Source organism: Eleutherodactylus coqui, chromosome 1, assembly GCF_035609145.1.
Source record: "Eleutherodactylus coqui strain aEleCoq1 chromosome 1, aEleCoq1.hap1, whole genome shotgun sequence".
In the NCBI taxonomy this organism is placed as follows: domain Eukaryota; kingdom Metazoa; phylum Chordata; class Amphibia; order Anura; family Eleutherodactylidae; genus Eleutherodactylus; species Eleutherodactylus coqui.
In genome coordinates this window covers 496,993,094-497,017,400 of record NC_089837.1, presented here as the reverse complement: position 1 = coordinate 497,017,400, position 24,307 = coordinate 496,993,094, and the positions used below count along the sequence as shown (strand labels likewise).

At 46.4% G+C, this 24,307-nt stretch overlaps 1 protein-coding gene across 3 annotated transcripts in view; it reads right to left on the bottom strand.

Annotated features, from left to right (window-relative positions):
- The window catches only part of SLC36A4 (solute carrier family 36 member 4), a 253,925-nt gene that overhangs the window by 217,647 nt on the left and 11,971 nt on the right, over positions 1–24,307 (bottom strand). For all 3 annotated transcript variants that reach the window (XM_066586982.1, XM_066586972.1, XM_066586991.1), the window contains exons 2-4: positions 8,110–8,224; positions 6,693–6,783; positions 326–414 (exon numbers count right to left, since the gene is read on the bottom strand). In XM_066586982.1, the coding sequence (XP_066443079.1) occupies positions 326–414; positions 6,693–6,783; positions 8,110–8,224 (295 nt within the window). The remainder of the gene's footprint in view (positions 1–325; positions 415–6,692; positions 6,784–8,109; positions 8,225–24,307) is intronic.

Here is a 24,307-nt window from a genome sequence, read left to right as displayed (position 1 = left end):
TTAAAATCAATTAGGGACCACTGGAGACTTTCTAGATAACTCTTCACAATTTTGTCTTTCAGTTCTTTATTAGTTGATGACCTCTGCTTGTTGTCAGTGAATGGAAGACGTATTTCTTTTATTCAGAGTCAAACCTTAAAAGGTTCTTGTGTTACTTCAGTTTGGATCCTATGGCTGTGAACAATGGAGGGTTCCATTTCCTGACTGCAAGCAGAGATCGTAACCTTTCATTATACTAAGAAAAAGATTTACATAGAAAAAAAAGGTAATGTTGACTTTCCCTTACAGGTGGGGAGGGGTTGGAGTCAGCAAGTGCCAACCTTACCTTTGGCATAAGAAGTGGCTGCAGCGAACCAGCATGTTCATACAATGAATCGATACAATGCCAAAAAATACAAGGCTCACCGGTCCCAACTGGAGAAGAGAAAAACAATTCATAGTGACTTCAAGCATACAAATAGCATGTCCTTCTGTATCATGAAGACTTGGGGGGGAGCTAGGGTGGGCTCGTCAACCTTAAACGGGGCTGCGGGGTTACAAGCAAAAGCAATAAAAAAAAGTTTACCGACTGGGCAAAAATTAAAAATTACACTCACTTGTCTTCGGCCCCCAGAGCAGAGCTTGACCACTTCCTGCTGCCCCATTCCCTGCTACGGATGGCTCCTGGCAGTCAGGTGACCACTGCGGCCAGTCAAAGGCAGCAGCGCACAAAATCCTGGGTGCCATAATGCCAGGAGTTCGGGATGGTGACACTGTAGCCTGAGCGGTCACGAGACTGCTGCCAGCCATCTGTGGTGAGGAACGGGTCAGCGAGAACTGGTCAGATGTGCTCTGGCGGGCCGAAGATATGCGAGTACACTTTCTTTTTAATTTTAATTCTTGCCCAGACGGTAAAAGTGTTTTAAAACCCCTTTAAAGCGATTGTCCACTTAACATACGGTTTTTGGAACCAAAATGTTTTGATTATATATTTATAGTGTTTATATAAATATAATATTCTGCCTCCCTGCAGCTACCACCAGGGGGAGCTTAGGAGCATCCTGTATACTGTGTTAATACTGAATTCAATGTATGATCAGTATGCAGTAAGCTCCTGCCAGAGGTCACCAGGGTAGTCCAAATTGTATATTTTCCAATCATCAGAAATATTGAGCTCTCATTGCTATAAAAGATACATTAACCACACCCCCACACCCACCCTAAAAATGTAATATTTTTTATTGTAGATTTTGAAATTTAGGTCTCATGCATTTTTAACCCCTTAGAGTTCTTAAATCATATGCCCTTCTATGTTCCTGTGGTCATAACTATTTAAATTTTTTCCTCAGTGCAGCTGAATGAAACCTCGTTTTTTTGCGAGACGAGTTCTAGTTTTTATTGGAGCCAATCTTGGGTACGTATAATATATTGGACAACGTTAAAAACATTTTTCACAAAAAAAAAAAGGGTGGGGTGGGTTATGGAATTTATTGTGGTACACTTATTCTGTTACCTAAAGTGTTTATATTGCGCATGGTTAAAAAAAAAAAAAAGTTATAATTACCGTATATTCCGGCGTATAAGGCGACCCCTCCCCAACTCTCGCCTTATAGGCCAGGAATACAGTGTAAAAAAAATAAAAAAAAAAAAAAAAAAAAAAAAAAGCAGTACTCACCTCCCCCGGCGTTCTGCGGTGCTGCTGCGGGCTGTTGCTCCCTCCACATCCCTGACAAAGCATTGCTTTCTGGATACAGGGCTTAAAATTCCCGCCTCCAGAAAGCTAATGCTGTCATTGGCTAGCTCACGCGCCGTAAGCCAATCACAGTCATTCAATGACATCATTGACGCCGGGGGAGGGGAGTACTGCTTTTTTTTTTTAAAAAATTTTATTAGTACCATTTTCAAAATCATTTTTTTATTCTAGTTTAGGGGAAATCGAGAGGATCTGGAAACTGCGAGCTAGTTTGGAATTTTAAATGCAATTTTCCATGCCTGATAAAAAAATGTAATATTTTACAGTATGGGTCGTTATGGATGTGGTAATACCAATTATGTATAGTTTTTTTTTTAGGTTTTTGTGTAAGAGGAAAAAGTTTTCTTAATTTTTTTTCCCCCGAAAAAACATTTGGTAGCCACGGTCAGCAACGACTGCTGCATCTGCTGAATTAGTGTTGTGGGAGATATCCTATATGTATTTTCTGTTGTCAACTGTGAATATACTGTATTTTGTCTATAATGGTCTGAAACTCTGGGGGAAGTGAACATCACCCCCCCCCCCCCCCCCACCTCCACAAGAATTTAAGGAGCAGTGCCTATTGTTCCAATACTGGTTAAACCGGTTCTAACTGGCAGACACCTATCTAGGAATGTTTGTCTTGGACAGCAGAGAGGAGAAACAGGATGTTCTCCTCATGAGACCAAATTCAAGAATGAACTGAGCGTGCTCACTGAAGTCCCTCCCAGATGGATGACATCACAAGCTACCTCACAAATACCTCCCTCTGAGGACAACCAATCAGCACGCTAAATAATGTAACTGTATACTTCCTGTGTTGAAACTTATTTAAGTTTTACCCGCGCTTAATAAAGCGAGAGACTCTTTTGGGAACACATGATGTAGGCTTGTGGTCTTTGAAGGCTCTCCAGGCCTGTACACATATTATTTAATTTGGAACACACGGTATATCTATAATAGCGAATTTTGCGCTAACAGTGTAAAGGAGCGATTATTTGAGCAAGTCCTCCTCATTTCACTTATTTTTGGGGAGAAACCCCATACGTGACAAATATACTTTCTGATTGATGTAGAGGTCTCCCTCCCTCTCTCTCGTGCACGCACTAAAAAAGGGATGACTCTAAGGCCTCGTGTCCACAGGCTTAAAATCGGCAGCGTTTCTCCCACACGCGGTTCCGCGCCCCATAGGGATGCATTGGACACCCCCGCAGGTAGTTAAATACCTGCGGATGTCATTTTTCCCTTCAGGCACGGATCCGCGTGCTGGAAAAAAAAAATAAAATAAAATGGGCATGCTCCATTTTCGTGCGGGAGACCTAAAATCAGATACACTCACCTGCTCCGGACGATGCGGTTCTTCGCGGCCTGATCTTCTTTCTTCGGCCCGGCGAATGTGCCCGGCGCATGCGATCAGCACGCAGCCGGCGTGCCGAGCACATCCGCCGGGCAAAAGAGAGACGATCCGGCCGCGAAGAAGGGAAGAACCGCATTGTCCGGAGCAGGTGAGTTTATTCTGATTTCAGCCCTCATGTCCGCGGGGCAGGAGGGACCCGCTGCGGATTCTCCATGGAGAATCCGTTGCAGGCCTGATTTTCCCCGTGGGCATGAGGCCTTAGTGAGGTGGACTGGACACAGAAAGGCTCTTTAATAGAAACAGCAGGTGGCGCTATTGTAACGTTAACCCTGGAATATAAGCAGCAGGTAGAGCTATTCTACTACAACATTAGTCCTGGAATATCTGGGGAGAGAAATATTTTTTAAAAAGTGTAAATGCAAAACAAATATTTAGAATTACGGCTGGACTTAAAGGGGTTGTCCCGAGGCAGCAAGTGGGTCTATACACTTCTGTATGGCCATATTAATGCACTTTGTAATGTACATTGTGCATTAATTATGAGCCATACAGAAGTTATAAAAAGTTTTTTACTTAGCTGCTCCGTTGCTAGCGTCCTCGTCTCCATGGTGCCGACTAATTTTTGGCCTCCGATGGCCAAATTAGCCGCGCTTGCGCAGTCCGGGTCTTCAGCAGTCTTCTATGGAGCCGCTCGTGCCAGAGAGCGGCTCCGTGTAGCTCCGCCCCGTCACGTGCCGATTCCAGCCAATCAGGAGGCTGGAATCGGCAGTGGACCGCACAGAAGAGCTGCGGTCCACGAAGACAGAGGATCCCGGCGGCCATCTTCAGCGGTAAGTATTGAAGTCACCGGAGCGCGGGGATTAAGGTAAGCGCTCCGGTAAACTTTCTTTACTTCCCTGCATCGGGGTTGTCTCGCGCCGAACGGGGGGGGGGGGATGAAAAAAAAACAACCCGTTTCGGCGCGGGACAACCCCTTTAAACTAGCAACATTTTTTATATGACAAAAAGGATTTTTTTTTTTCATTTTTGCCCCACATCAATCGGTTATAATGTTTTTTAATTTGTACATCTACATAGCTGTTAGGAGCTTTATTTTTGTGGTCGGACAAGTTGTAGATTTGTTTTTAGGGATATGCCAGTTAAAAACATTGAAAATTATCACCTATCCAGAACTTTGACTAATGGGGATCTAACCGTTGGGACCCCCACAGAAACCAAGAATGGGGTCCCAAAGGTCCCCTGTAAAAGGAGCTGTGGGGAGCACGTTCGATGGGACAGCCGGAGAAAGCTTGAACTCCATCTCTGGCAGTCCCATTTGTTAAGGTCCTTCTAAAAACGCAACGATTATCGTTCGAAAGATGGTTCTAACGAGCCAACGATCGACTGACGAACGATGAAATGGTCGCATTTCGTTCATTTTAGGCAGGCATAAAAATCACCGTTGGCTCGTTCGCCAATCGTTCGGTTTAAATATCAATCTTCGGTCGATATCCTTCGCTACAACGAATGTGAAAGACTAAACGATTTCTCGTTTGAACGAGCCAACAATGTATCAGCCTGTATGTTCATTCTGAACGAGCGAACTCCGGCGTCATTCACGATATCTCGTTTGGTGTAAACGGACCCTTAGGCTCCAAGCTGGTAGTATAAAACGGTCATCCCTGAAGATCACCGCCAGCCTCGTCCGCACCGCGATCTGCATTGATCACAGCGCAAGGAAAGTTACGTAGCCTGGACTCTCCATGCTGGAGGGTGGCCACTAAGGACATCCATTCTCCAACGGTTGGCAGTGGTCGCAGCTACTTGCCCCACATGACCGCCATGACGTACATCGGGATGCGGGAAGGGGTTAAGATATTAATCATTAACAAACTCCAATGTGCTAAAATTGGGACGTTCCGCTTTAAAAATGGCAGAGATTTCTAGGAAAAGGCAGTAAGAAAGTAATTCCTGGAAGAATCCGTATAATCATCGTCAAGGTTACAATGAAAATCAGGAGGCAACAAGCAGGTAACCGCAGAGCGGAGATGAATAGGAAATTACAGGCATGTGATATGCAGCGCCGTTCTGTGGGCTGAATGCATCTGTATATCGCTGCGCCGGGAGGGAGACTTATAACAATGCAGCGCGAATGAAAGGAGAGGAAGAACCGAGATCAAAACAAGAGCCGAAGAAAAGCCAAAGATAAAACTCTGAGACTTGTGGCTTTCTCGCAGCTTCGCTCTTCAGATGAGATTTACGGCACATCTATTTATGTGCATCATATCTTAACTTCTCAGTAACTGGGCCATTATTTGGACTGTTCAAGAAAAAAAGAAAAGCAGCAGTTTTTTTCTGTTTTTTTTGGGGGGGGGGCAGAATGGGATTTTTATTTTTCTGTCAACAGTTACATGCGGGTCTTGTGTCGGCGGGGCGAGCTGTCTAAATTGTGGAATAGTAACCCAATATATAAATAAAAATAATTATTATATACTGTTAGGTGTGCGCCGTGATAAAGAATCCTGAGCTACCTGTCTAACGAGAGCTTATCACGTATTATATGCTAATCAGCCAAGGACGGTCCGATGGGCGGTCCTCCTAGACCAGCGATCTGGACTTTCTTCTTGCCTATTCCTTTAACGAACGTCTCCAGTAGGCCGGTTTTTAGTGGGATAGGCAGGGAGAGAGCTCGGACCACCGGCCTAGGTGGGCTGCCCATCGGAGGGCCCTTGGCTATTTAGCATACGCGATAATCTTTCTGGCCGATATCTTCGCATGGGAGTAACATTTCAACAAGTTAAAGTTAACACGGGGTTCTTTATCGCAGTGCGCATTTAACAGTATGGCCGGCTGCAGACGGACGGGTCGGATCCCCCGCGAGAATTCTCGCAGCGGTATCCGCCCCGCGTCACTGCAGGGACCAGTGCGGTTCTCACCTGCTCCGGCGGCTCCGGCTCTGTGATGTGCCATCTGCCACCCAGCAGGCTCGCCAGGAGTGACATTTCTGTGCGGGTGTCTGTGAGACCCGCGCAGAAATAGAGCACGCCGCGATTTGTTTTCCGTGTGATTTCACGTGGACAAATCGTGTCCGTCTGCCAAGGATTACGCTTTGTAATGCAATCCTATGCAGACGGGCACAGGCGGAAATTCTGTGGGAAATCCCGCCACGGAATTTCCGCCCCTGTGCAGGGGGCCTATATTGTGTTGCTATTTTAAAATATAGATGCCGGGCTTTCTTTAAAGGGTACCGTATAAATGTGTTAGAAATGGAAAAAAAGCAACTACACCATTTTTTGGGAAGGGTTAATCTCATGGCGTACCCGGCGCAGTACAAATGACATGACGTTGATTCTGTGGTCAGTCCAATCACTACGATACCAAGTTTATAGGTTCACTTTTCGCTGTATTAGTTTGAAAAATAAAAAAAATGTAATTGCTCTCTATCGCCATCTTATAAACTTGCCATAACACTTTCTTCTTACTGTTAACGAGGCTGTGTGTGAGGTTTAGTTTTTGCCAGGTCAGCTGCAAATTCCATTGGTAACATTTAGGGGTACCGTAGACTTCTAGATCACTTGTGTGTGTGTGGTGGTGGTGGTGGGGGGGGGGGAGGGAGTTGTTGGAGAAGAACAAGGCAGAACTTACCAAAATACCTGCATTTTTCATGGCCAGAGGAAGCCCGAGAAGACCCGTCCCGATGTTCCCCTTTAAAACATGTATCAGCGTCTGCACAAAGCTGAAATAGACAACAGGAGAAAACAGCAGACTTCACAGCGATCCTTATCTTTCTGCATGCTACATCCACGTTAGCAAACATTCTCAGTGCTGCGATACATCTAAAGCTAGACGTGAAGCAGCTTTGCAGATGGTCTTGCTTATCCCCTCAGTGACGCGGCCTATTTTGGACCCCAGAAGGCAACAATTTTGGTGCGTCGGGAAAAAAAAAATGGCATTTTCAAAAACTATAATGCTTAATTTTTCCGCCAACACGGCCGTATGAGGGCTTGTTCTTCGCCTGGCAAGCTGTAGTTTTCATTAGTACTATTTGTGGGGTACATTCTGGTATAATATATTTTGTCTTTTTTTTTTTCTGACATCGTTTTTTTTTTTTTTATAGCGTTAATCATGAAAAATATTTTCTGCGGGTCAGTACGATTACAACAATACAAAAATGATATTTTTTTTTTAGTTTTTTTCCACTTCTACCTTGAGGATGTGCGGATGTGAGGCGTTTTTTGCGGTTCATATTTGTGCAAGATTTTCTCAGCCATGTGAAAGTAGCCTAAAAGTAGGGTAGGGAGTCAGACTTGGCTACTAAGCAAGTGTACAAGGGAGAAAAGGGGTGGAGGGGGAACACTGCCGACTCTTGGGGAAGGCCTGATGCAAGTGTGCATTTGATATGAGCAGTAGTGAAAAGGGAGGCATGCTCGGGGCGGCTGCGGTAAATCGTCAACACAATTTGTTATACTAGAGTACAGGGAGAGGACACCGAGTATGGGTATGAAAAGGGCGGAAAGGAGATCTTCAAGGGTGAGGGGCAAGGCCAGACATAACCTTACAGTTAGAGATGAGTGAGTATACTCACTAAGGCACATGACTCGAGTGAGTAGTACCTTAGCCGAGTATCTCCCCGCTCGTCTCTAAAGATTCGGGGCCAGCATGGGTGACAGGTGAGTTGCGGCGGGGGGAAAGAGAGGGAGGGAGAGAGAGATCTCCCCTCCGTTCCTCCTCGCTCTCCCCCGCCACTCCCCGCCCCCCACCGGCCCCCGAATCTTTAGAGACGAGCGGGGAGATACTCGGCTAAGGTACTACTCGCTCGAGTCATGTGCCTTAGCGAGTATACTCACTCAGCTCTTCTTACAGTGCATTTGCTAGACATATCCATAACACATTTCTATCATCCTCTATTCCAGTAGCTGTCAGGGCATGATGGAAGTTGTAGTTTTCTAATAGCTGAGTAGACCCAACAGCTCTGTACATAAGCAGCTACACCTCCGACCAGGGGAGACGTTAATACATATCAAGAAGACTGGAATGCCTTGCTGACAGTCACTCTACATACGTCAAGCTGTTGTCTTCCCCGCCCGGGTGGTGATCTAGATGAGCGGACTGATCTTCATCCGAGTCTCCATCAGAACTTCCTCCATCTCCCATTAGAGGCTTCATTACATCCATGTCTGCGGGAAAAAAATCAGAGGTACGAGAGTGGTTACTGAGAAGAAGGAATCAAGATAAAAAAACGACCCCCCCCCCCACCTTAAAAACATAAAGGCAGGTATTTCCATATAGAAACCACCATCCGCTTACCAATCGTTACCAATGCTCCTCCTCTATGCCAGCTTTTGTTGGGGCTCCAACCAATCAGTGACAGCATTAAAAAGTGTCATTAAAGTTACAGCAAACGTCTGTTCTAATAACATGCTAGAAGTTTTGCTTGGAGGGGTGGGGGGGGGGGGGGGGAAATCAGCACGCCGAGACTAATCACCGATTGCTAGAGCAAGGAGGTGGAAGCATCATCTGAGCGTCAAGGCTGCGTGATTATGCCAGAAATAAAACAAAAAAAATACATTTTTTTTTTTTTTTTTTCAATCTTTCCTTAAATTTTAGATTTTAACCCCCTTTTCGTTTTTACCTCCCCACCTTCTAAGAGCCATAACGTTTACATTTTTACATTGACATAGCCGTATGAGGGTTTGCATTTTGCAGGACGAGTTGTATACTTATATGGTACCATGTAATGTATGGGTGAGGGAAAAAATAAATAAAAAATTTTAAATCTAAGTGAGAAGAAGTAAAAAAAAGGGGCAATTGCGCTAATTTTGAGGGGGCTTCAATTTACAGCATTCACAATGCAGTAAATGTGACATATGAACTTTTTTCTATAGTAAAATATTTTTACAGTAATACACAATTTATATACGGTAGTTTTTTAAAATGTTTTTCTATTTTACAGGTTTTTTTTAGTTTTTTTTTTCTGGGTGCCCAAATATTATTGCAATACTGGCATTGTGTCTTTGCTTTTTTCCTGCCTTCCCATGGTCGGCTAAATATTGCGTGATTTTAATACTTTAGACCAAGGCCGCCTGTCCACGGGCGGGACGCCGCGGGGGACTAGGGGGGGGGGGAGCACTACAAGGTCTCTGCGATGAACCTATATTAATGATAGGCTCACCACGGAGAATCACGGCAAATTGCAACATGCCGTGATTTTACTCATGCGAGCGGGGGGGAAATTAAAAAAAAAAAAAAAAAAAAAAAAAAAAAAAATCGCTATGATTTTCCGCTCGTGGACGTCAGTCTGCGCTTTTCATAGTTCTCCTATGGAAAGCGTGTCATGCGAGCTCCGCGTGCGATTTATCACCGCTGATCTCGCAAGGACAGCTCGCCGTGGACAGGCAGCCTTACACAGCATTACCATTTTATATAAATCATGGGAGTGCAGTAATACCGCATGTATGTGCTACAATGGTTTACGGTGCGGTTATGGTCTTGATACAGTTTTTACTGCAAAAGCATCAAAATTGCAGCAAACACACTTTTTGGCATTTTGGTGTACATTTATTTATTTATTTATTTTTTTAACCGCACCTCAACTGCCCCCTGTGGATACAACCCTGGCTGCTTCCTGCCAGTATTACATGGCAGCCAATCTCCATCATGTCCACATGCGCTAATGGAGCTTACGGACAGAGAATGGCTGAACAGTTTAACTCCCTGGCTGCTATAAGTTCTGCGTAGTGTGGTCATGAGGGGTGCATGGAGGGGGCTCAGGAACAGAGGCCGTGCCATACCTGGCAGCTATCGGCTGTTTCGGACTTCTTATCATGGCCGTTAACTGTTTCGTTGTCACTGTTAAAGCTTACCGCACGTCTAAACAGTCAGCAGGCAGGGGGGACCTCTTCCCACACCCCATTGGCACCCCCGGCAACAGAATTGGAGGGTGCCCAAGGCCTGGCATGGCAGTTTGGATCCTACTGAAGGCTTCCAGGGCTGACATGCATAGATCTTAATCTAGTCCTGCCCGTGGCAGAGCTTCTTGGGCAACATTTAAAAAAACTGGCATTGCAGTTTATAGAACAAGTGATCAAATAATTGAAAATTCAAGTCCCCTGGGGGGAATAAATCAAGGTGCAAAAAAAGTTTAATTTAAAATAAAAAGGAAAAAAAATATTATATATATATATATTTTTTTTTAAATTAAAGATTATATATATTCAGCCCCCGTTTGTGGAAGAGCGCCCCCTGGCAGATCATTACAGGGGCTCCGCTTAGCTAATAGTGGACACGTCTGTCAGCATGCAACTGACTGATTTAGAACGGCAACCATTACATTTCAAAAAGCAGTTCTGAACGTGAGTGCAGTATACGGCTGGGGTCACACGGGGCAGATTCACGATGGAAATCCTGTGGTTTGGCCGCAGCGAAAAACCCGCGGCGGTTTTGAAGCGGCCCAGTCGCTCGCAGCTGAAAAAGAAAAAAAAAAAAAAAAAAAACGAACATGCTGCAGTCGGCAATTTCTGAGAAATCTCGTCCACATGGCTGGCTAATCCCGGGATTAGCAGCCACATGCCACATCCGCACGGAATTTCCGCGGCAAACCCCCCCCCCCCCCCCCCGCGGCAAACCCCCCCCCTGTGTGAACATTGCCTTAGGGCTCCTTCCCACGGGCGGATTTCCGCTGCGTTGCCCGCAGCTATTAGGTTCTATTGAGCCTAATAGCACAATGCTTACGGTGCGGAATACCACACCATAAAATCACCTGGTCTCACCGGCGACATGCAGTCAATGGAAGCCGTCCGTCACAGTATCTTCCGCTGTAGCACAGCGTAAGATAGCGTGAAACAGCTTCCCCTCCTACCGCAGCCGTGTCATAGGACGCGGCTGGCGCGTCATGCGACACTAAGGGCGTGTCATATGACGCGGCTGGTGCGTCACGCGCTCTATTGTGCATGCACGCCGAAGCATCATGCAGAACGTAGGATGCCGGATCCGCAGGTAAGTATTGGGGTCTCTGGGGGGGGGGGGGGGGAGGGGGGAGGGGAGGGGCGCCGTGAAGGAAGGGATATACACTGTTAAAACAAAAATATCAAAGAAAAAAAACTATTACCCCCTAGAAGCTGCCGGATGGATGAAACTAGTGGGAATGTAACGTCATCAGTAAGGGATTACAAGATCAGAGCAAAAGCATCATTTATTGTGGAGAACCGACCTCTTGTAGGGAGGCTCTAGTACCCTGTTGTACCGCCTCTAGCTTGGATACAAGATGTGATATAGGCAGGCATGGAGGCTCTAGTACGCTGTTGTACCGCCTCTAGCTTGGATACAAGATGTGATACGGGCGGGCATGGAGGCTCTAGTACCCTGTTGTACCGCCTCTAGCTTGGATACAAGATGTGATATGGGCGGGCATGGAGGCTCTAGTACCCTGTTGTACCACCTCTAGCTTGGATACAAGATGTGATACGGGCGGGCATGGAGGCTCTAGTACCCTGCTGTACCGCCTCTAGCTTGGATACAAGATGTGATACGGGCGGGCATGGAGGCATACAGGTTCTACAGTTAGGGCCAGAAATATTTGGACAGTGACACAAGTTTTGTTATTTTAGCTGTTTACAAAAACATGTTCAGAAATACAATTATATATATTATATGGGCTGAAAGTGCACACTCCCAGCTGCAATATGAGAGTTTCCACATCCAAATCGGAGAAAGGGTTTAGGAATCATAGCTCTGTAATGCATAGCCTCCTCTTTTTCAAGGGACCAAAAGTAATTGGACAATGGACTCTAAGGGCTGCAATTAACTCAGAAGGCGTCTCCCTCGTTAACCTGTAATCAATTAAGTAGTTAAAAGGTCTGGGGTTGATTCCAGGCGTGTGGTTTTGGATTTGGAAGCTGTTGCTGTGACCAGACAACATGCGGTCAAAGGAACTCTCAATTGAGGTGAAGCAGAACATCCTGAGGCTGAAAAAAAAGAAAAAATCCATCAGAGAGATAGCAGACATGCTTGGAGTAGCAAAATCAACAGTCGGGTACATTCTGAGAAAAAAGAAATTCACTGGTGAGCTTGGGAACTCAAAAAGGCCTGGGCGTCCACGGAAGACAACGGTGGTGGATGATCGCCGCATACTTTCTTTGGTGAAGAAGAACCCATTCACAACATCAACTGAAGTCCAGAACACTCTCAGGGAAGTAGGTGTATCTGTCTCTAAGTCAACAGTAAAGAGAAGACTCCATGAAAGTAAATACAAAGGCTTCACATCTAGATGCAAACCATTCATCAATTCCAAAAATAGACAGGCCAGAGTTAAATTTGCCGAAAAACAACTCAAGAAGCCAGCCCAGTTCTGGAAAAGTATTCTATGGACAGATGAGACAAAGATCAACCTGTACCAGAATGATGGGAAGAAAAAAGTTTGGAGAAGAAAGGGAACGGCACATGATCCAAGGCACACCACATCCTCTGTAAAACATGGTGAAGGCAACGTGATGGCATGGGCATGCATGGCTTTCAATGGCACTGGGTCACTTGTGTTTATTGATGACATAACAGCAGACAAGAGTAGCCGGATGAATTCTGAAGTGTACCGGGATATACTTTCAGCCCAGATTCAGCCAAATGCTGCAAAGTTGATCGGACGGCGCTTCACAGTACAGATGGACAATGACCCCAAGCATACAGCCAAAGCTACCCAGGAGTTCATGAGTGCAAAAAAGTGGAACATTCTGCAATGGCCAAGTCAATCACCAGATCTTAACCCAATTGAGCATGCATTTCACTTGCTCAAATCCAGACTTCAGACGGAAAGACCCACAAACAAGCAAGACCTGAAGGCTGCGGCTGTAAAGGCCTGGCAAAGCATTAAGAAGGAGGAAACCCAGCGTTTGGTGATGTCCATGGGTTCCAGACTTAAGGCAGTGATTGCCTACAAAGGATTCGCAACAAAATATTGAAAAAACAATATTTTGTTTGGGTTATGTTTATTTGTCCAATTACTTTTGAGCTCCTAAAATGTGGAGTGTTTGTAAAGAAATGTGTTCAATTCCTACATTTTCTATCAGATATTTTTGTTCAACCCTTTAAATTAAACGTTACAATCTGTACTTGAATTCTGTTGTAGAGGCTTCATTTCAAATCCAATGCGGTGGCATGCAGAGCCCAACTCGCGAAAATTGTGTTACTGTCCAAATATTTCTGGCCCTAACTGTATATCGTATCCTGCTGTAAATCACTCCACATTTGCTGTAACCGAGCCTCTAGATCATGCAAACATGTACGCTGTCGTAGTTGGTGTCCTAGATGGTCCCATACATGCTCTATTGACGATAAATCTGCTGCCCGGGCGGCCACGGCAGTGTGACAATGTTGTGGGGGCTTCCTGTGACCCCCTTGTGTGTACGGCCGAACATTATCCTGCTGGAAGCCGCCATGAGAGGAACACATGTGGCTGCAGGATGTCCTGAACATATCGCTGAGCTGTCATTGTCCCTCGTACCACTACTAGGGAGGAATGAGTATTGTATATGATGGCCCCCCAGACCATCTCACCAGCAGGGGGCAGTGTGCCACTCCACAACAAAGGCAGGATTGAGGCATTCAACCTGAGATCTCCAGACACAAACACGGCTGTCATCTAACCTGGATTCGTCACTGAAGACAACCCGGATCCACTTCATAGTCGTCCAGTTTCATCATTCACTAAACCACTGCAGAGATGACAGGTGGGTGTCCAAGGCCGTACATATAACGGCTGCCACGAGACCAAATGTCCTTCAGCAAAGCACCTGATAATGGTAAGGACAGACACAGGAGCCTGTAATGACGGCGGACACAGAAACATTTGGAGCTGCTGGTGCCTCTCGGACGATCAGACGCTCCTGTAGGGGGCGTCCTGAGCCCATTCACCTTGTGTGCCCTCACACATCCACTGGTCCCAACACCCCCTAACAGTCTGGTCAGACGCTCCTCTCTACTGGTGGTCTGTAAGGGGCATCCTGAGCCCGATCACCTTGTGTGCCCTCACACATCCACTGGTCCCAACACCTCCTAACAGTCTGGTCAGATGCTCCTCTATACTGGTGGTCTGTAGGGGGCGTCCTGAGCCCAGTCACCTTGTGTGCCCTCACATATCCACTAGTACCAACACCTCCTAACAGTCTGGTCAGACGCTCCTCTCTACTAGTGGTCTGTAGGGGGCGCCCTGAGCCCAGTCACCTTGTGTGCCCTCACATATCCACTAGTACCAACACCTCCTAACAGTCTGGTCAGACACTCCTCTCTACTGGTGGTCTGTAGGGGGCGTCCTGGGCCCAGTCACCTTGTGAACCCTCACACATCCACTGATCCCAAAACCTCCTAACAGTCTGGTCAGACGCTCCTCTCTACTGGTGGTCTGTAGGGGGGTCCTGAGCCCGGTCACCTTGTGTGCCCTCTTCCACTGGTCCCTAAGCCTCCTAACAGTCTGGTCAGACGCTCCTCTCTACTGGTGGTCTGTAGGGGGGTCCTGAGCCCGGTCACCTTGTGTGCCCTCACACATCCACTGGTCCCTAAGCCTCCTAACAGTCTGGTCAGACGCTCCTCTCTACTGGAGGTCTGTCGGGGGGTCCTGAGCCCGGTCACCTTGTGTGCCCTCACACATCCACTAATACCAACAGCTCCTAAAGTCTGGTCAGACACTCCTCTCTACTGGTGGTCTGTAGGGGGCGTCCTGAGCCCAGTCACCTTCTGAGCCCTCACACATCCACTGATCCCACCACCTCCTAACAGTCTGGTCAGATGCTCCTCTCTACTGGTGGTCTGTAGGGGGCGCCCTGAGCCCGGTCACCTTGTGTGCCCTCACACATCCACTGGTCCCAACGCCTCCTAACAGTCTGGTCAGAGGCTCCTCTCTACTGGTGGTCTGTATGGGCTCCTGAGCCCGGTCACCTTGTGTGCCCTCACACATCCACTGGTCCCAACACCCCCTAACAGTCTGGTCAGAACGGCCGGTGGGGACAAATCATCGATACGACCATCCAGCTTCTCAGATCCCAATAATGCGCCCCTCTCAGATTCTGGTAACGGGGTGAAATCTCTTCTCTTCCACTTTTAGGGCTTCAGGTGACAAGACCGTTCATCTAACACCACGCCACAACTCTCATCACTTATATATCTGCCTGAGATGTTACTGCATTCCGAGTTTTGCAGCAAAATGACAACTTCTTCCAGGGCCCGGGTTTATTTTTGACAAGGTGTGTGTTTTCAGAGGTTCGCTGTAATCATACATTAATTCTAATGTTAAAAACACATCGCCAGTTTGTGCTTTGCAATTTTTGTGCGATGTGTTTTTAACATTAGAGAGTCCCATTGACAATCCCGTGGGGAAAAAAACGCAAATGTGCAGGAGCCATAATAAAGTTAGATGGCGCATCATCTGACTGCACCATCTAACTTATCAGTGGCTCATGGTGGATGATAGATTTGGCACATCTTCTAGTTGAATCGTAGTGGCACTTTCAGTTGAATTCAGAATAAGCTGCCAAATGTGCACGAGGAATAACACTCTTACTGGCCATTATATGACTTGTATCCTCTGTAAGCGGTGTCTGTAATTCCCAGTCTGCCCTGAGCTGGTGGATGTAGACTAGCTGCTACAATGTCTGCTATAGTCTGATAAAAACTGCAGATTCTGCTCATCTGTAACATACACATATATAACTGCATCATTGAGGACATAATACAGCAGCGCTGAGCAGTGTAGAGGTGATTCCAGTAGCTGTGGGACAATAAATCACTCACCATGAGCCCGGTACTAGTGTATCTTGACACCACCAGGAATTGCTGGTGGAGTGAAGATTGACAGGGGGGGGACTGGCTAGAGAGGGAAATCGGCTGCAGATCCTGGGCAGGGCACTAAGAATCGCTGGGGAAAGCATACCTCGGCCCCTGCTCCAGGCAGGCAGGCATCCCCAGCTGCACGGTCCTTCCGCAAAGTGCACAGCGGGGAGGGCACAGCGCCGTGAAGTAGCATACCAGGTGGCGGAAATCCGGCCCTCCACCCAAGTGAGCTTAACATTGCACCCGCAACCAGTGAGCCCACAGCGCCAGGGGGACAGAGAGAGCGACAGGCAGTGGATGCAGACAACTGGATCACTGCAGCGATCTGACAGTGGCGCAGGACAGTTCGGTGACTGCATGAGGACAGCAGATGAAGGAGGCGGGGGGGGGTAGGAGTGACACACAGGCGCCTAACAGCGCTGCAGCAAGCTGGGAGGCAACAGCGGCACACAGCGGCTGGGAACACAGAGCCGATTGCGCCTCCCTGAAGCTGGGAGCCAACTGTGGCGGGGGACTGTCACACAGCACCGAGAAAAACAGAGGGAAGCGTGGCTCAGTCACATGCAACACTGCTTTTTCCTCTCATCCATTGCAGGACCTTGTGCTAGTCCACCAATTGGGAGCTAGGAGTTTGACAGGGGCGTTCCTCCATGGAAGCCCTGTCAAACCCCTAGCTTCCGGTGGCATCAAGATACACCAGTACCCATCCCCCACACACATGTGCTGTTATCTGTCTTGTTATATCTGTTACGAGGGTCGGACATAGCATGACAGCGGGCAGTATATAGCAAATTAGTACAAAATGTGGCCTCCTAGTGCCCAGCTTTAACCCCTTCCCGCTGCAGGGCGTAAGTTTACGTCCTGGCAGTCTGGTACTTCCCGCAACAGGACGTAAACGTACGTCCTGGAGATAGCGCGGGATCCCGCGCTATCCCGCAGCGGGAGCCGGCTGTCAGTCACAGCCGGCGTCCCGCTGCAACAGCGGGGGGGGCATCGGAGATGCGCCCCCCGCTGTTAACCCCTTCCTTGCCGCGATCGCGGCAGGGAAAGAGTTCACAGAGGGATCGCGCTCCCTCTGTGTCTCCGGCCAGAACTCGCGATGTCATCGCGAGAGCCCAGCCTGTTACCATCGCAACAGGACGCCAGACACTGGCGTCCTGTATTGCCAATGCCTATGCTCACTGTATAAGCGATAAGGCATGGCAGAGCAGTAGCCCTGCCATGCCTTATCACAGCGATCATAGGCACAGTGCTGCAAGTCCCTCAGAGGGACTCAAATTGTGTAAAAAAAAGAAAAGAAAAATGTAAAAAAAAGAAAAAAAAAAGGAAAAAACCCCCCTTTTTTATGCTTTTTCTCAGATTAGCATAAAAAAAAAAAAAGGTAAAAAAAAAAATTAAACCCCACATATTTGGTATTGTTGCGTCCGTAACGACACGTACAATAAATTGCACATGCTTTTGACTGTGCACGCAAAAAAAAACGCTTAAAAAAAACGCTAAAAAACGCAATAAAAGTGATCAAAAAAGCCGTATGTACCCCAAGATGCTACCAGTAAAAACTACAGCTCGTCTCGCAAAAAATAAGCCCTCACAGAGCTCAGTATATGGAAAAATAAAAAAGTTACAGGACTTTAAATGCAGCAATTTAGAATAGAAAAAAGATTTCAAAAAAAAAAAAAAAAAAGGGTTTTTATTGCAGAAAAGTGGGAAAACCTAAAAAAAGTAAGCATTTTGGTATCGTTGTAACTGTACCGGCCCGCAGAAAAAAATGGAATGTCTCATTTATGCTGCATGATAAACGCTGTAAAAAAAAAAAAAAATCTATGGCGGAATTGATGCGTTTTCTCTCCCTGCTATCATAAAAAGAAAAAAAGGTTTACAATATAGTCTATGTACCCAAAAGTGGCACCGATAAAAACTACAGTTCGCCACGCAAAAAACAAGCCCTCACACGGCCGCGTCCACGGAAAAATAAAAAAGTTATGACTTGATATACGGAGAAGAAAATCCGCCAAAAATTGTTGCGTCTTTAAGCCCAAAATAGGCCGTGTCATTAAGGGGTTAAAGGGATTTTTAGCTTAAAAAGGCAATTTTGGATACAGGGATTTCCATTTTTGCTAGTTATCACATGAGTTGTTTAAAAAGTCAGTGATGATTCAAATGCTTTCACTCCTTATACCATTATTTTGCAGCAAAACGCCAGCAGACGTAATCCACAAATCTTCCGCATTTTAGACTTACAGCCACGCCTCCTTTTCTTGACATTTTTATAAAAGCGTCTACGAAAAGGTGCAACCCGCATCTAAAAAACATAATAAATGTGACGTACAACATGCTTTTTTTAAGGGGGTTTTCTCATTAATTTAATTTGCTTCACACCCTCTCTGTCCTTCCTGGGTGGTTCTGACCAGGACATGTGACTGCTGCAGCCAATCGCTGCCTAGCAAAGGTCACTGCTGTGGCCAGTGATTGGCTGCAGCAGTCACATGTCCTGGTCAGCAGCAACCAGGATAGACAGAGAGGGTGTGAAACAATTTTAAGTCATAGGAAAACTTCTTTACTGGGGTAGCAGCGGAATTTCAAGTTATTCCATATCCACAAAATAACCTGCTGATTGATGAGGGGGGGGGGGGGGGGGGGATCTCACTGCTGAGAAACCTGCCAATCTCAAGAATGGGACTCCCGTGTCCTGTGGATAGCGGATAACTTGAAATTCTGGTACAACCCCTTTAAGCCAGAACTTCCTTTTAGGGGTAAAGTTTGTGAGAAAGTGCTCATCTGAGCGAGGCCCGGAGGCGTTGTGCTACATAACAAAAGCGCAAGAAAAAAGAAAACTAGGAAGCTCAATATCTCTATAGGAGAAAGAAAAATTTTTAAAAAATTGTCAAAAACTGCAAAAAAAGAAAAAATAATGATAAAAATTTGCTGCCAAGAAAGAATTAGATAAATTTTTAGTTACGAGTCCAACACTAAAAGCCTGACTCTCGGCGCCCTGAACCAATGATGGATGGCTGTTGGGCATGATAATGTGCTGCCTTTGTGCAGGACACGACATTCTCACGAAGAATCGCCGTAACGTGCCAGAGAAATTTACATAAATTGTTAAAATAGAGCGACGAGGGTCGTGCAGCCTAAAAGGGCCATTAATGGGGTTTTACAGCTCTTCAAAATTGATGGCCTTTCCGCCCTTCCATAGAACAAGCCATAGAATACAAATAATAGACCAACTCGCCAAAATTTCTGCCCATTTTTTTTGAAGGGTCTACATGGTCTGCAATACTCCAGATTCACAAACAGCTGATTGGTGGGGGTCCACTTTGACGCCGCCCACCCCCCCCCCCACCCCCCGATCTACTATTGATGACCTGTCATGAGGATAGGCCATCAATAGTTTACAACTGGACAACCCCTTTAAGATTAACAGCAACTGCATGGAAAAAATAAAATAAAATTAGGGGTATTTCAGCCATTAAAGGGGTTGTCCCGCGCCGAAACGGGTTTTTTTTTTATTCAATAGGCCCCTCGTTCGGCGCGAGACAAACCCAATGCATGGGTTAAAAAAAAAAAAAAAAGTTTAGTACTTACCCGAATCCCCGGGCTGCGGCGACTTCTTACTTACCTTACCAAGATGGCCGCCAGGATCTTCTCCCACGATGCACCGTGGGCTCTGTGCGGTCCATTGCCGATTCCAGCCTCCTGATTGGCTGGAAACGGCACACGTGACGGGGCGGAGCTACGAGGACCAGCTCTCCGGCACGAGCGGCCCCATTCACCAGGGAGAAGACCGGACTGCGCAAGCGCGTCTAATCGGGCGATTAGACGCTGAAATTAGACGGCACCATGGCGACGGGGACGCTAGCAACGGAGCAGGTAAGTGAATAACTTCTGTATGGCTCATAATTAATGCACAATGTATATTACAAAGTGCATTAATATGGCCATACAGAAGTGCTGAACCCCACTTGCTTTCGCGGGACAACCCCTTTAATATTTTTTTTCAACTACCCAGAATGTAGGTAAGAAAATAATGAAGAGGTTAATGTACAGATTTGTATAAGAGGTCATTAAATATTTGAACGCCTCCCAACTTCTCAAGAAAATTTACTTTTAGGTGGCTTCAAAAACACGCTTCTATTACAACCAATGCATTCCCTATGGTGTGTGCACATGTCCGTGTTTTACAGGTGTGCGACGGTATAGATAGGACGTGTGTACCGGCTGCTGCCGTCACCCCTGAATTGTCTTTCCCTGAAAAACAAGAATTTTAGTGTAATAAAAAAAAATACTTACCTGTCCGCTGCTGCTGTGTCCCCGCGAGGAAACAGAATTCCCTGCTGCACCTGCCACATTTGTGACAGATGCAGCAAAGGGATTTTTCATCCCTGCGGGGAATAAAGAATTCCCTACCACAGCTGTCACACATGACAGCTGTGGTAGAGGATTCAGCTGCCGGCATCCTGTAATTGTTTTCAGGGAAGGGTTTTAAAATATAAGCCCTTCCCTGAAAAACAAGGAAAATTGGTGTAAAAAATAATAAACACCACATACTCACCTTCCTTCAGCTGCCGGGGCTCAGCTGCGTCCACTCAGAGCTGTCCCCGACTCTCTAATGCAGTTCTTTCAGCAGGCGGGGATTGGCACCTCAGCCAATCAGAAGCAGCTCTTTCAGCAGGCGGGGATTTTAAATTCCCATCTCCCGAAAGAACGGCTTTGAAGAGCTGAGGAAAGAGCACAGAGGATGCAGCTGAGCCTCGGCAGCTGAAGGAAGGCGAGAATGATTTTTTTTTTTACTTTTTATCACCACTTTTCCTTGTTTTTCAGGGAACGGCTTATATTTAAAGCCCTTCCCTGAAAAACAATTACCGGGTGCCGGCAGCTGGATCCCCTACCACAGCTGTCATCTGTGACAGCTGTTGTAGGGAATTCTTTATTCCCTGCAGGGATGAAGAATTCCTTTGCTGCATCTGTCACAGATGTGGCAGATATAGCAGCAGGGAATTCTTTTTCCTTGCGGGGATGAAGGAAACATCTTCCGCATGTAGCAGATGTGTTCTTCATCCCCGCAGGTACACAGCAGCGGCGGAGGGGTAAGTATTTTTTTTTATTATACTAAAATTCTTGTTTTTTAGGGAACAGCTTATATGTAAAGCCACGGTTCCATTGAAGGCAATGTTCGGACCTACGTACATGCATGTTTTTCAACGCACATGGGTGTACACCTATGTACGCACAAAAACACACTCGTGTGAAGCCACCCTTAATGATTAAGCCCAAGTAGAAAAAGTTCACCAAACTCCAGCGGCAGCAAACTAGAACAGATGGGGCACATTTCTACACATCTCACATCCCTGCGTCCCATTTACTGTCTAAGGCCGACGTGTCCTCAAAATCTGTATTCTGTCACACTGAACTCTTCTGAGCAGAGATGGTCAGATGTCACCAACATGTAGGATTTTCTACGCATTTCCTCTACCACCTCTCTACACAATTCATAGTAAATTACAGGGCATGCCCACCTTTGAACAAAATGTTAGTTGGTGCCGTCACTGTGTACATACATTACTTAAGGCCCATTTAAATGGAGCGATGATCGCTCAAACGACAGTTTGAGTGACAGCTTTGAGCAATCATTTTGCATAAACTATTAAGTAGCTACTCGGCTACTTAATAGAAATTAGTGTGCAAATGAAGCTGAAAGCAGTTAATAGCTGGAGGGTTCCTATCTGCTTTCAGTTCATTTGTTCTCCGACATGAAACAGCGCTATCAGCACTACCCGTGGAGAACTGCTGATAAGGCTGAAGGACGATTTTTAGGTTAGCCTAAATTTAACAATCAACTAGCAGTGCCCGAAAAGTGCACGTTTAGACACAACGATGATCGCTCCAACGATCGCTTTTTAGCGATTTTTGAGCAATCATCGCTCCGTGTACATGGGCCTTTATCCTGTACTAATCTTCAGTTACATCTTGTATTATACTCCAGAGCTGCACTCACTATTCTGCTGGTGGAGTCACTGTATACATACATTACATTACTTATCCTGTACTGATCCGGAGTTAAATCCTGTATTATACCCCCAGAGCTGCACTCACTATTCTGCTGGTGGAGTCACTGTGTACATACATTACTTATACTGTACTGATCCTGAGTTACATCCAGTATTAGCCTGGGTTCACACAGGGCGGATTTGCCGCGGTTTTGCCACGCGGAATTTGGCTGCGGCAAATCCACCCGCGGCCACTAATCTCGGGATTAGCCAGCCATGTGGACGAGATGTCTCAGAAATCTCGTCCACACGGGACGGCCAATCCGCTGCGGTAAGTCAAAAGATGCAGCATGTCTATTTATTGTTTACTTTCGTCGTGGTCACGCTCTCCTCTATGGGAGCGCCGGCCGTAACGGAAAAGCGAGTGGCTGAGCCGCTTCAAAGCCGCCGCAGGTTTTTCCGCGGCGCTTCTCCTGGCGGAAATCGCGCGGTTTTTGCTGCGGCCAAACCGCGGGATTTCCGGCGGGCATACGCCCCGTGTGAACCCAGCCTTATACTCCAGAGCTGCACTCACTATTCTGCAGGTTGTCAAAGGAAACAATGAAATCTATTGTTGGACACACCCGTTAGCTGTGCTCATACAATAAAACGTCAGGACAGCGTGAAGCACCTGCTGTAAAGAACAAGTGGGCAGATTTAAGCAATATATTTATACTCATTTTCTGGGGTTAAAAAATAATAATTATATACGTGGTTTGAGTCGTTCATGCAGGCTTTTAGTCAAGGAAATAATTTTGTAAGAGTTCAGCTTGGCAACATGTAGAACTATGAATGCAGCTCTGGATTATAACACGGATTGCAACTCAGTACCAGATAAGTAATGTAACAGCTAAGTAGCTAAGAGGAAAACTCCAATCCTAACCGTTTAAGGCATGTGATCAATCAAGATCGCAGAGAGGAGAAGACTTCCTATCCTTCTTAAGATCAGTAGCCCCAATGATTGCAAATCAAACTACTGACGACGACCTGTCCGTCTGTTTGTGAGTGACTTACATGCTGTGCTGCTTCTGATCCCCGTTTGTATGGGGTGAACAGTGCATGCAGAGAAGCTGTGTGTGTGAGACGTGCATGTAGCAGAGCTGTTTGGTGCATTGCACCACAAGAAACACTGGTACTATAACTTCTTAATAATTACTAGTACTTGTCCTAGGGCAGTGATGGAACTTTTTAGAGACCGAGTGCCCAAACTGCGACCCCAAAACCTACTTATTTATCGCAAAGTGCCAACATGTCAGGGGGCGGGGCTTATTATGACATATGATTTTACCCCCATCATTCTAAAAAGGACAGGGCCGCTTCAAAATAGACAGGGTGCAGATTTTGACTGCTTTTTGGATGCAGAAATACTGCAGAATGTACTCAGCGGAAACTACTGTGGAAAATTCTGCAGCATTGCCGCATCCAAAAAGCAGTCAAAATCTGCACGCTGTCTATTTTGAAACAGCCCTGCCCATTTCCACCACATGTAAACATAACCCAGTGGTAATAGTGACCCCCACCCCAGCGGCAATAGCGACACTCGCCGGCGGCCCACAGCGGCAATAGCGACATCCGATAGCGGTCTCCCCTCCATCTCTCACTCCGTCACTCACAAGTGTGGTGCGCTCTCCTCCTGCGCCTCAGCCTCTACCACCACAGCTCCCAGCCTCGCCGCTATCCTCTATGCCGGGGCCACTGGCCAGGCCCCGCGCTCCCTGTGCCAGCGCTCCCAACCTTGGGCCCGCCTCTCTCAGCCTTGCCACAGTCCTCAGTTGCTTGACAGGTGTATTATGTCGCCACCCCTTACTTCCAGTGGTGACATAATACACCAGTACACAGGAGACGTCGGGGGAGGAGGATCCCGGCTGCACACTGACGTCACAGTGTGTTGCCAGGATTGGCGCTGCTATTTTTGACTTAATGTGGCATGAACTTTTTGTAAATGCTGAGAAAACACACCAAAAAGGTAAAAGTAGCAAAAAAAATAAATAAAAGGAAAAGCATAGTGTAACAACTGGCTAAGATGGATCATATGATACAGCATGTGACTTTTTTAAATATCTAGTTCCCATTTGCCATTTTGGAGGGCCATGTGGAATCATACCAATACTTACATTTAATAAAGTTTGACCGATCTCTTTAAGAACCCCATAAACCCCCAAAAAATGTATATTCCCGATATCACAACGCTGAATGCGTAATGAGGTTTACATTTCATGAATCCCCCAGGCTGCTGGCTCAGGAACGCCAGGAGGAGAACGCTACAGATAATTGCTCATTAGCGAATGCAAAAATACCCAAATCAAAGAACATCAGAGAGATAATTCTACCGCAGATGAGAAAACGTATAGGCGATTAACCGTATATTATTAATACAGGAACGCAGAGCAGTGCCAGGAGCCGAGCGGAGAAGCCACA